This window comes from Panicum virgatum, chromosome 9N (genome assembly GCF_016808335.1).
Source record: "Panicum virgatum strain AP13 chromosome 9N, P.virgatum_v5, whole genome shotgun sequence".
In the NCBI taxonomy this organism is placed as follows: Eukaryota; Viridiplantae; Streptophyta; class Magnoliopsida; order Poales; family Poaceae; genus Panicum; species Panicum virgatum.
In genome coordinates, this window is record NC_053153.1 from 3,323,298 (window position 1) to 3,337,246 (window position 13,949).

At 47.2% G+C, this 13,949-nt stretch overlaps 1 protein-coding gene across 1 annotated transcript; it reads right to left on the reverse strand.

The window, feature by feature from the left end:
* Positions 1 to 9,046: 9,046 nt before the first annotated feature.
* On the reverse strand, positions 9,047 to 10,942 carry LOC120693420 (adenylate isopentenyltransferase 5, chloroplastic-like). Its single transcript, XM_039976843.1, has one exon. It carries the CDS (start codon positions 10,513 to 10,515, stop codon positions 9,469 to 9,471), a length of 1,047 nt encoding a protein of 348 aa, XP_039832777.1. The 5' UTR covers positions 10,516 to 10,942; the 3' UTR covers positions 9,047 to 9,468.
* Between the last annotated feature and the right edge of the window lie 3,007 nt (positions 10,943 to 13,949).

A 13,949-nucleotide genomic window follows, 5' to 3' on the forward strand; every position in this document is an offset into this window, starting at 1 on the left:
ATCGATCCGATTTAACCTTGCAAGGTAGACCTAACCAACACGGCACGTATTAGCCCCGTCGGACCATACGGACCAACCCTTCCCCTCCCCGCCTCGAACTACAGAACCGCCTCACCTACATATAGTCAGCCGGGCTCAACGTGAGACCACCAAAAGTAAACATATGCATCCCAATTCTCCGCGACTACCCGACTCGCCCTAAGGGGTGGTGATGAAGTTCTGTACTTTCGAAACGAGGCAGTACTAGGCTTACCGGTTTCGACTACCTCCTACTTCCGGCATGCAGTTAGTACAATTCAAACATGATCAGCAGGGCCGACAACGGTACGGTCCTTAACCGACACAGATGGGGCTAGACAGTTCCCGTCCGGTCTCCAATTCCTTTCCTTTCCTCCATATTCCAATATTCCATAATCAAATCATAACGACATCTTTTATCTCGCGAGTAACAGGAAATTACTTGACTTCTATCGAATCCTATTTTTAGCATGGCAAAGATAACGACATACACATACTAGTATTCCGACCAATGGAACCTAGGAATCATGCAACTAGGGTTTCATCCAACGCCTAGAAACTTAATGTATAATCAAGTAAATATATATAACATTTCATAAGTTAAAATAATAGGTTATGCTCCGAGGCTTGCCTGCGGGCTGCTGCTCAGAGCTAGTGTCCACTGGGCCTTGGGCCGGGTCGTCACGAAACTCCTGCGGGGCTGGCTCCGTCTGCTCCTGCGGCTCCGCGATCACCTCGTACACGACTTTCTCGGTCGCGGATTCTATATGTATGCATATGAGACAATGAGTAAATGTCATGCATATGAGACAATAAGTAAATGCCAACATAGACTTTGCCATCAGATGATAAACATTAAACAAATTAACAATTTACATAAAAGGATGCAAGTATGGTGATAATTAACTTTAACCCTAGTGCTAGAAACAATTAGAGGCCAAATTATCAATTAGAGCATGATTTATTATAAAATAAAATATGACTAGCAAAGACATTATTATTTGCCTCTTATAATTTGTACAAAAATTTACATGTAAAAATATTATTATTCCTATACACATATTTAAGTTTGGTTACAATTTATATTCTTATACTAAACTAGGTCCTATGAATATGAAAATTTTACGGTGGATCACTCATGCTTAAAGTAAGCTACTACAAAAATTTCACAATTTTTAGATTAACAGATCTATAGAAACTAATTAAGCAAGACTAAACACAATTTAAATTCTTGCAGGGGAAAAAAAGGTCATTTCGCCATCATGGATATTTTTCCTCTATAGATCTTACTCTAACAAATCTAACAAAATTTATTTCATATTTTTCACATTTTTCCTTGATTTTATATGGATTTTACAAATCACAGCCGAAATAAATCAACAAAATAAAAGAAACCCCCTAACTCCCCCCTGACCGGTGGGCCCCACTGGTCAGTGGGAGGGCAACTTGCCCTGTCCAAGGCGGCGGTGCACGGGCACAGGGGAGGAGAGGCCGCGGCGGCGGCGCCGGCCGACGGCGAGCAGGGCGGCGGCAGGCCCCTGGCTCGCGCGCCTAGGCCCGCGGTGGCGGCGCAGAGGCGGTGGCGGCGGCGCGACTGCGTGACGGCGGCGGCGCTAGGGCAGGGGAGCAGCGGCGTGGCCCGTGCCGGCGGCGGTGGGGCCAAGCGGCGGCGGTGCGGCGCGGGGTGAGCACCAGTGCAACCGTGCGGCTCCGGTGCTCGCGCTAGCGTGGCGGGGGGGGGGGGCGCGAGCGGGGCGCGCAGCGTACAGCGGCGGTGGCGCAGGGGAATGGCGGCGGCACGGTGTGGAACGAGCGCGGAAACCTCGCGAACGCGAAGGAACGTGGAGAGCATGAGCATCAGTGGCTCACCTAGGGACGATTTGAGCCGTCAAGTGAAGAAAATGATGACCGGACGAGGGAGTTCGACGTCGAGGTGGAGCTCGGGCGGCTTTAATGGCTGGCGGCCGGAAAAGCTTCGGTTCCCGGCGAGATAGGGCTTGAAGCTAGGTTTGGAGGGGTTGGGAAGGAAGCTAGGGAAGTGAGGGAGCTACGGGTGCGATGGATTTGAAATCCATGGGGAGAGACTCGCGAATCGGGCCGGCGAGCGCTAGCTGTTTCACGAGCTGTTCATGGCGAACCGAAGGAGGAGGAGAGGAGGAAGACGAGTCGCAGAGGGAAGTGAGGCAGGTGGCGAGCTCGGGAAGGCAGCGTGGTCGACTTGGCGACGTTCCAAGCAACGCGGCGACGCTCCTCGACGGCCACGCACGCGTTCGGGAAAACTCCGAGCGCCATACCGCGCGCTGTGCGCGATAGGGAGAAACAGGGAGAAGAGAGGGAGAGAGAAAGACATGTGGGGCCCACGTGTAAGCTCCTTCAACATTTTTGAATTTCCAATTGACTTTAGTTTGAATTGTTACAATCCATATGCACGATCGATCCATCAGTTGTGCTATCAATCCTGTCACTTGGATACGATCAGGTAGTAGACTGCAACTGCAACCTTTGGACGCAATATTTCACTGTTGCAGGCAACCAGCTGGTTCCGTGTTTGGCATGAATTCTACTCATGCTTGACAAGACTCCATTTCATCGATCTCGCAATACGACGAGCGAGTCGCGAGTGACTGCAATTCTCTCATCTCTCTCACGGTTGATCTTTCTGATGAGACGGGAGTAAGCATGCATGCAGAAAGCGGCTGGTAGATGCGTTACGGAGAGAATAAAGGACTTCTTTTTACAAGATTAGGATCTGGCGCCGTTGTTGAAAAAAAGAAATGGGCCAAAAAGTTCCATAAGTAAGTTTCTCTAACGGGAATTAATTGCAGCTACAAACAAAGGTCATCTCACTTCGAGGGGTCATCTCAATTCGAGGACTACTGGCTCATTTGACCAATCATTGTTTTTTCTTCCGTCTGAGAAAGACACCTAGAAAAGTGCCTTATATATACATATCTGATACTTGTTTTTACTATTAGTTCTCTTATAAACAAAATGAGTTTTTTTGATGGATGTATTTTTAGTTGTACCTTTTCAGTATACCGAATCTATAAGTCTTCGTGTAGCAACTTATTCTACTCTACTTGGAGGAGAGACGTCCACCAACATGACCTTCACAAGCCAAATTAAGAATTCATTCACAAACCGCAGTATTAGCCAAATGCACACCTCTCCCCACATATATTCCTTCAAGCTAAGTAAAGAACGTCTGCCTTAATTGCCTCCTCACTGACTAAGTGTCCAAGATTGCTAGATTTGCAATATTTTTAGTGAGAAGATACATGCCGTGTATTTTGACATCAGTAGTGCATGCATAGGATCCCCAGGCACCGAAAGAAGAGATAAGACAAAAATATGCATGGTTCCGAGTGTTGGTCAAAGCTAGAATCAGATGCATAGGACCCCAAACAAGGAGAGGGATAGCTACCACACTTTGTTTTTCTGATTAAAGTTCTCCAAGAACTCTCTAATTAATTCTGAAAGAGCTAGAACCCTAGAATGCATTTGAAGCAGAGATAGTGAAAATACTATACTGCAAGATGTTGAAGTTTAAAATGTGGTGTGTGAAGCTCACGCCTACAATTGTAGCTGAAGCGATGGCGTGGATGGACGGGCATATGTTTCAACTAACACAGTAATAATCAACCCACATTTTAACTAAAAAAACATCAGTGCTGTTGCTTTTGCATTCAGTGGAAGAATCTGTTCCACTTCTACTCGATTCCGTACACAAGTGAAGTTCTCTTGTGATTTTACCTGAAGCGACCATTATACTTAATTCTTTGAGCATATAAACACATCAAAAAGTTCATCCAAATTCAATAGGTTCTTTGGAGGGAACATTTGTTCCTACCACTAGGGCTTACTGAAAAAAATAGAAAAATTTGACGATTAGGTTTCATTATTATCAAATATGCACTAACTAATTAATAATGCCCACCCAATAGTCCTATGTACTAATAGCCATGATTCGAGTCCTACTATTACGAATTGTTTGGTTTTACTGTTGAATTCCAGAACTTTGACTACTGATGTTATGGTTGATGAGTCCTATGGACAGGATGTGGTAATAAGTTAGCAACAACTTGCAAAAAAAAGCAAAAAGAAGTTGGCAACTAATTAACTAACCTTAAAAAAGGGTTATGCAATAAATAAACTAGCTAGAATTAATTGCTAGTGGTGTACAAGGACTTATAGATTTGGTTCATCCAACATTCTCGTTCTTCAATACCAGAATCCAGAATTGACTGCCTGTAGCTGTTTCAAAAATTTAATTGAAGTAGTAAGTTTTTTCCTGTGAGTTTAAAAAGTGAGTTTATGCTCATCAGCAAAGATAGGTTCCAAATAACTTTCCAAAATTTTCTTAATAAAAGCCTCGATTTGTTCTTCCAGCCTTCCTTTCTTTTTCGCCTTTTACGGGTAAGCATGTGTGACAATCACATCAAGAATTTGTATACCTGAAAATGATAGGTAACTGCAAAATTCTCTTCAAAACATTAACATAGTAGTATGATGCTCCAGGCACACTATATATGAAAGATAGGAGAATCATCCATACTTTATATCATCATTTGCAGCTCAATTTTCAATTTTATCAGGGCTTAGCATATCTTAGACTCTAGAGCTAGAGTGACCAGTGGAAGAACCGGAAACTCTCACTTATGTCCAATGTAAGCGATGCAGCCATACCCTTTTCCACGCTACTTTCCTAGAGAGAGGAAAATTTATTCCAAGTGGTGAATACTAAGAATCCATGAATTCAGTGTGGCCCAAAAAGGGTATTCCTTGGTTGCCCTATGAGAGATATGCAATCTCGTGATGAGAATATATCATCGTTTCGGCATGAAGGTCGATCCAGCTGTGGAATCAAATGCCTCAGGTCATCTTCACACAGACAAGCTTACACATATTTTATGAGAAATTCAATGACATGAACGGTATAGTGCAGGATACTTAAAGAAATGGCTCAGATAATCCTCAAGCAAAACAGATGTGAATGGTTTGCACTCCCTTGCTTTGCAAAGGAAAAAACAAATTCTGAAACAGCAAATTTACACATGGTGTTCTGTGCAAGTGTTTAATTTACAGAGTAGCGTGGATGCATCATTGATCTTGAGGAATAATCTGCTGTTCCGTGCGCTGCAATGGTACAACAAATCAAACAACTAAATGTGCATACATAGTTCATGTGAGAATAGTGTCACAGAGGGAATACAAATGACAAAACATGCTCATAACTATTGGTTTGTGCAAATGAAGAAATATGATCAAACAAATTCTTAATAATCTGACTCCAGGTCAAGGCCGGAGTGGTAACGGATCATTGCCCTAGTAATCTCTTCACAATCCAACTTGGCCCTTATATATATTTAGCTCAAAATTGTATAAGATTAGAGCCCGATCCTTTAAGAGCCCACCCCTTAGATTATCTAAGTCAAATTTTAAGGCCATTTACCACCCGAAGTAAATATATAAGATGAAGTTTAGAGACATAGCTGTAACCACTTGATGCAAGTTTTTCTAGCCTGCTTTGTGAAGCGGATAGAATCAGAATTGCGAGAGGTTGGCATCTCTCACTAGCTACCTAAATCTAGCTAGGCACCAAGATGCACGCGTGCTCACATTGTTTTCAAACATATCAATTTGGAATTCTCCTAAGATAATGCTAGTGACAATAAAGGCTAATGATAGTAGCCAGCATTAGTGGCCTGTAAGACCAGATGATCAGCTCAACAACGCTCCACTTTGCGTGTTTTTAACTATTGATCTATTTGTCGTTACGCACACAAGCATCTAATTGTTGGGGTTAAATTTTCATATATGGTGGAAATCAAATTAGAACTTGCTTATGTTCACACAATGGCTGTGTTTTTTTAGAGTAGTATGTGAAAGATGGCCATCAATCATTTGTTTCTTGTAGGTTCTTTTTGAAGAAGTTGCATAGTCACTGAAAAGTAGATGGTAGAGATGCTACATATCAAATGCAATAAGGGTTGAAGTGTAACATTCCGCGATCGGTTGCATTTGCACCTCTGAAATTAGGTATATATATGTTAGTGCGATGTCCATAGGTTCCAATTCAAAATTAAAATATAAAACTATAAGTGGATGTTCCTGAAAGTTTATTAATAAGCATTTTTGCATTCTTTATATATATGAAGCTGGAGAGATAACAAATGTTTGACATTGTTTTATCGCAAATGGGTCTAAGGAAGAGCTAGTTTTGGCGCATGACCAACTTTCCTGGTGGGTAATCGCAAAAAAAAAACTTTCCTGGTGGGTAGTCCTGAACAAGTACAAACACAATGATGCATCTCATTTTAAACAAGAAACCAACATGGAATTAGTTATGATATTGGCAGGTGCGTGCATGTATAACTACCCTAGCTATAACCTAAAGGGTTAGAGGTCCTTGAAGCCTTCCAACCCTCCTATCGATGCCAATATAGAAACACTATCTAATGATCACCAATGGGTTTAGTTTGCACAAACTATTACATGCTTATAAAAAAACCAACAAGGAAGAGACAAATGCTAGTGTCACCCTCAATAGAAAAAAAGGGTTCAGTATAGGGTACAATGGAATTCATTTTGACCAGTGCTTTAGATCAGGACAAGGGGGCACCAGGACTCATCCTTAGAGGCTTGCAATGCAGGAAGTGGCGGGCATCCTAATTAGAATAGCTTGTAATGGGCAGCCATGGCTTTGTATTTCATGCCCTTGGCTTACATTCATGCAATAGCTTTCATTTCTCCTTTTTGGTAATGTGTGTGGCTCTCAAGTTTGGAGGATACAACATTGTCATTCTCACCGTACCTCAGCATTTCCAATACCTATCTAGTGCAGTACTAGAAGAAAAGTTTTTTAGTGTTTGGTATCTTTTTGGCTATGCTGTGGCATTGTAGCCGCCTGCCCTAATAAATTAGCAATAGGTAACTTGCTGAATGTTCTCCTTGGGTTCCATTGGGTGGTTCAGACTTTGGGGAGGGTTAAAGTTCATAATAAGCATAGCAGCCATGGTTAACATCATCACGAAAAGCATATAGCAGCCACGGTTAACATGACCCCTGAAAAAGCAATCTTAGTGCACTGTGCGCACAACAACTTACAACTACCATGTGCAATTACCACAACCGTAGAAAATAAGACATATGCAAGATGTCTAATACTTTCGAAAGGGACTAAAGGAGGGTAATTGATAAAATAATAAAACTATTGTCTCTTCTAGCCAGTGTGGCTAGTAGTGGACTGGCTCACTGGCCCAGGGTTGATATCAGCTATTTCCTTGCATGTATAGGAGATTTTTTTTATAGAAACAGAGAACAAAAGGTCTTCTTTTTGCAACAACTTGTACAAGTAATTTAAATATGAATGGATAACTAATGGATCCACCCATGATTGGCTGATTGTCTCACAGTTGCTAGAAAAAGGAAATTTGTATGCAATTCACAGAAACTGTTTCTCAACCAGTCATTAACAAATATCGCCACCACTTTTCAACGAAAAGCAAAGAAAAGAACACCACCCAAGTGGTCAAGATATGTACAAAATATTCTAGGAAATGATAATACCATGGACTGGTTTGGGTTTCTGGGTGCTAGTGGCTTTGGAGAGTCTAATCTTATAATTATTTGCTCAACCTAACAACTAATTTCATACATAGTGCAAAGCGTTTGGGCCCAATAGAAGTTGAGCGGCTTATATACCACTAGTTTAGAGTTTTTTTTTTGTGGTTCATTAGAACTCAGTGGTGCACTACAAACCATTCCCCCCAAAAGAAAGTTATGCAAGTTCATGTGCTGATTTTAAATTTTATAACATTCTCCATGCTCAACGACAGCCCTCTTGCTATTCAGGGGTTCCTTTAATCTCTGTTTTCTTTCTTTTACACCATGTTTTAATGATTTGACCTTCTATTGGAGCATCAACAGTTTGACTTTCTTCCTACTCCTCATAGAAAGCTTTGACTTTATTAACATCATGCTTATAACTGGGAATCAGGAACCTCTAGAGCACATTATTGTGAAAAGGGAAGTATTATCTATGATATGGTTATTATCATTCATCAGTGACGTTGAACGGTTGGTCATGGCTAATGATGACTGAATAATCTATTGGAAGAAATAAAACAAAAAAGGTGCTTGCTCAATAGGTTCATTATGTTTTTTTTTGAATAATTCAATTGGTTCGTTCTCTTGGTCATACGATTCTAGTATAGGTACGGTGTGGTTTGGTTGACCTAAGAGCCTGAGGAACTAGCTACAGATAATCACTAGCTTAACGACCTCTAGCATGTCCACTAGCGTTTGACAATCTTCAAGAAGATAACACATTGGAAAATCATGCTTAGCATTGACTGGTTGCAAATAATTTGGAGTTGACTCTGAACACAAGGTGGATATACAGCAAGAGCAGCGCCCTGATGGTGTGATGGTTTGACCTTGACATGCAAAGCCCTCTCCTGACTAGTCTCAATCATGCATGGGAATGTTTTCCATATCAAGTACTACTAGAGTTGGAAAACGATCAGAAGAAAAGAGACAACATAAGTAATTCATATGTCAACTTCTATCCACAGGACATACAACAAAAACCACATACAGAGCGTCGCTAAGCAAATGCAGTTTTTTTTTCTCTCAAACACATATGCTCCGTCTGTCCATAAATGCAAGTATTTCTTTTTTGAAGGTTTTTTTTAAGGGAAATGCAAGTATTTCTGACTAGGCACCTGGACAAGTACTTGTTCAAGTACGATATACTGCAGAAATACTCATACTTTTCGATGGATGCAGTATATTCAATTTCATAACACAAAATAAAATTAAAGCCCACTTATTGAAAGTATATACAATTTGGAGGCACAGATTCGTGACACACACACACACTGAGGTCTCAGTGAAGAACAAAAGGGATGGACAAGAGCATACATATAGTACTAGATTATTGAAAGTGCGCAACAAGTGAGATTCTTGATAACACAACTGAATGGCGACCGTGAAAAGTTCAGATTACGATATTGACTAGCCAATATTCACATCTCATCTCATCTCATAAGAAATCATTTCTGCTCATGAAGCTTTTACGTACCAAGATCTCTCTCTATTTTTACAGCAAGAGCCTCCTGTTACACCATCAGTGCCGCCGTCTACTACACATTCTTGGAACATGATCAAAACTCGCTCTCGCACTCAACCGATCATCGCCGTACAAAATTACAGAGAAAATGGGGGAGAAAACAATTACTCCCCCCCCCCCCCCCCCGGAACAGGGTCGGTCAACTATATATGAAGTATGAACAGGCGGCTACTCTGCCCGGTCACCGCGAACTTGACCGCAGCAGAGCATGCAGCCATTCCGGTCTTGCTACCTTTCCTGAGCTGATGAGCTCGATCTGCGACGACGCCAATGGCATCAAGATGGTCGTGTGCTCCGGCCCGGCAGCGTTCCATGTGTTAGGCAACCGCGGCTGCGACGGCGGCGGCCGTGGAGGCAAAGATGGAGGCTTTGGCGGCGGTGACCATGCTACTGTATTCTTGGTCTTCAAGCAGGAAGGACCGGACGGCGTCGATGCATGGCGCGGCGACGAGCCGCTGCCAGGCCTCGTCGGCGGCGTGGCCGCGCTTCAGGAACACCTCCGTGGCGTCGACGCGGCGGACGCGCCACATGCGCGCGAGCCGCTGGATCTTGCCGCGCTGGCGGAAGGCGAGGCGGGACGTGTTGGCCTTGATCTCGTCGACGGCCGCGGCGAGCATGCGCGCGCGCTCGTCGTCGTCGACGTGCTCGAGGCCGCGCGAGCGGAGGTAGGCGTCGAGCTCCGGCACGCCGATGGCGCGCCAGATGCCCCTGGAGTAATCGGTGCGGCGGGGGTCGAACGCCGCTGCCACCTCCTCGACGAGCCCCCGCCGGCACATCTCGTCGACGCGGCGGGCGACGAAGTCGTGCAGCACGGGGAGCTGCGCGTCCACCCAGAGGAAGCAGCAGTCGAAGCGCTCCCGGAACGCGCGGCGGTCGCCCTCCACGAGCTCCTCGACGTACGAGTTGGACCCTCCCGCGATGATGGGGACGCGACCCCGCGCGGCGACCCCGGCCGCGGCGCGCGCGGCCTCGCGGCGGAAGTCCGCGGCCGTGAACTCGGCGTCCGGGAGCGCGACGCCGAGCAGGTGGTGCGGCACCCCCGCGCACTCGTGGGGCGCCACCTTGTTGGTGGCCACGTCCAGGCCGGCGTACAGCTGCATTTTATCGGAGTTGATGACCTCGCCGCCGAAGCGCAGGGCGAGGTCGATGGCGAGGCGCGACTTGCCGGTCCCCGTGGCGCCCAGCACCACGACGGCCTTGCTCTTGGCCGCGACGCTCTGCCTGCCCACGACCGAGAGCGGCGGCGGCGGCACCGGGACCGCGGCGTCCGGGAGCGTGATGATCGCGGGCGGCGGCGGCATCCTCAGCCTGGGGAAGGAGGGCGCCGCTGGAGCCATCGCGGGGGCCGCCATGGGCAGTGGCATACTAGAGCTGAGCTGCTGCCTGCCGGCCCTTGTGATCACTGCGCTGGCTGCTCGCGTTCTTGTTGGTCGCTTGCTTGGTTGGCGGCGTGTAGGAGCAGAGGAGGCCCAGTATTTATAGGTGAGTGCCGTGGTGGTGGTGGGGATGTGCGGTGTTCTTGAGGACTAGTTTAAATTAAGCTCGGCTGTGGACTTGTGCGGCGGATGAATTGGATGCGCGCGGCGAATGGGCCTGGCCTAATGGGGGTGGCTTCAGATTCAGTGCAGTGGTGGAGGCACGGTGTCTTCTTGGTCTGAAACTCTGAATTCTGAACATGGGTTTTAGCGTCTGAAATCTTGCGCACTGTGATCAGCATGTGGAACTTCAGTTTTTGACGAAGCTGGAAAGAGAGAGTGATTCTCAGCCAACGATGGGGCATGGCCCTCTTCTTCCCACTGGCGAAGCGACACGCAAATGGCTGCCGGGTCCACCAGTGCCTGATACTTGGGACATAACAGGCGACTGGTACCACGGCCACCCACGGAGCCATCAGCCATCTGCCGAAACGCTACAGCGCGGGCGTCACCATGCGGCAGGGTCGCCGGCGAGCAGAGCAGAGCAGTGCAGAGAGCTGCTCGGTCACGGCGGAGGCCCGGTCGCTTTTGGGCGGATCGAGCAGACGGCCGGCGCGCGCTGCAACGATTGCGGCTGACTGCGAGCGAAGAGGACTTGCGCTCGCTTGCTCCTCCTCATCTAATGATTCGGTTCGGCTCAGATAGGGTAGGAGAGTGCGTGCTGGCCAGTCACGCGTAGGGATAGCAACGGGCCCGATCCCCGACGGGGATTTCATCATTAGGGGATGTATTTGGTATGTATTTAGTCCCCTCGGGATTTTAACGGGGCTATTTCTGTCCCCATCGGGTGAAGCGGGGGAGGGAACGTTTTCTGTCTCCCCGTCCCTGTTCCCCGTCGGGGATCGTAGCCAACGTCCAGTTTCGCAAGAACGTCAAGCCAAGCATGGTCTGCATATATCTTTGGGCCAAAAAAAACCCAAGTAGTGAAGCCCATTATCCATAACCCTAGCTAGCCAATCCGGCATCTTCACTCAGCGTCCAGTCGAGCAGCCGCCTTTGGCCTCCCGCAGTCCCTCTTCAACCGCGCCCCCTGATCTCCCACCGCGCACTGCTCCCTTCCGATGGTCGACGCCGACGCCGTGCACAGCTCCCTCCCGACGTCGCGCGTAGCTCGCTCCCGAGTCCAGACGCCGGCGCCGCAGGCCCGCGCCACCGGGCCACACACTACATGCCCGAGCTCACGCCACCACGCCCGTCGGCGCTCGCCGGTGAGATGGTGGTTGCGGGATCTACCATTGACGCCCAGTGAAAGTTTTCTTCCTCCTCATATGCTCAAGTTCTTTGGGGATTTGTCGATTTCGAGGCCCCGTCGGGTACATGATCCCCGTTCGGGGACGGGGACGGGAGAAATTTCTTCCCCGCAAGCGGTGACGGGGAGGGGAACGGGGACATTTTGCTTTCTCGGGGGCAAGAACGTTCTGCCGATCCCCGTCGGGGATGGCCCCGTTGCCATCCCTAGTCACACGAGAGTTGACCTCCATGTATCGGCGTCCTCCCTGTGGACGAAATCGCTGCGTCCAGGCGCGTCTCGTCGCTCTCGTCGCGTACACTAGACGACTATACTGATGGTCACCATCGTCATCTCCTTCGTTCGAAAACGACGCATGATGCATCATGCTACTACTGATCACTATACTTGGCCAAACGGGCCGTCCAGTCACGGCACGACACTAGCCCGGCACGGTGGGGCACGGCACGCTGTGGCACGGCATCGCCGCCGTGCTGTGCCGCCGTGTCGAGGCATCAGCCCAGCCACGGCCCTACGAGGGCAGTGGCGTGCCGTGCCGTGCCCTTGGGCACGACGACAGGTTGGAGGGGTAGCGACGGTCTGCGTGGGGGCGACAACGGTGGCCGGGGAGGCGGGACGATCGGCGCGGGCAGCGGTCGGGGCAACAGCAATGGCCGGGAGGCGGGGGCCACCGGCGTGGGTGGCGGCCTGGGGCGATGGCGGTGCCTGGGGAGGCGGGGACTACCGGCGCAGGCGACGGCCGGGTGCGACAGCGGGGGACGGCCGGGGGAGCAGCGCTGCAACCGGGTGTGACGGCGGCGGTCGGGGGAGCAGCGCTGCGGCCGGCGGCGCTCGAGAGAGGAGGGAGTGGAGATTAGAGTTTATATGATTTTTGGGCTTACACAGTTCGCTCTCGTGCCAGCCCATTAAGCGGGCCGTGCTCGTGCTCGGGCAGCGTGGCGTGAATGCGGCCCAGGCACAGCATTGGGCCTAGCACGGGCCCAGCACTAGCCCGATCGGACCTGACCATTCTTGAACCGTGCTTTTTCGGTCTGTGCTAGTGCCGATACATCGAGCCTGACCCATTTGGCCAACTATACGGATCACCGTCCAGTCAATGTCTGAATACCACACAGGGAGCGAACTATGGCAGAGACCAGTTGGTGCATTCGGTCGGAGCCTGTCCCTTCCATTTACTAGTCCGTTCTTGTACTGGAAAAGTCTAGTATATATTTTTGAACTATCAGAAAAGTTCTATTTTTCAATTTTAAACTATAAAACTAGATAAGATACACCATCCAATTATCGAAACCGGACAAATTTGGCCCTTTAGCTGGTTTTCCATTTTATAAAAATTAAAATATTCGAATTTAAATTAAAAAAATTATAAGTAATTCATTTTAAATTAAAAAAAATATGAAATGGGTATCAAAATTTTCATAAAAATGTAACCTATCTATTGGCACTGTACTTTCATTTATTCGAATCCATTTTTTATGATCATAGTATTTGGTTGCTTGTAGTTATGGTTATTATTTTTGAATAAATAATATTCAAATAGAGTAATAATAGATAGATTACATTTTTAGAAAAAAAATGGTACTAGTTTCATATTTTTCTATTTTAAAATGAATTAGTTTTGATTTTACATAACACATTAGATTTTTTAATTTTTCTTAAAAATACAAAACCACCTTCGAAACCACCTTAAGGGTCAAATTTGCCCGGTTTCGATAGTTGAATGACCTATCTTGTCCGGTTTTGTAGTTTAAGATTAAAAATCAAACTTTTTGATAGTTCAAGAGTGTAAATCAGACTTTTTTTAGAGCCATCAATCTTTAACTACTAAACCGGATAATATAGGCCTACCTAGATCGCCTGAAAGGCATCATCCTCTGTCACTTTTGTGTGGTCTGTAAGCTGTACGGTCGTGATAGGCACTCCACTTTTGTACCAGGGTGCTGCTGCATCGGATAGGACATGCAACAAGGCAAAGGGCGGAGACGCGTCGTCGACCCGTCGTGTGGAAGAAGCAAAATGCTACGACGCCAGTGGCGCAAAGGTGAACAGGACCTTGTTTGGTTGGACAACAAAA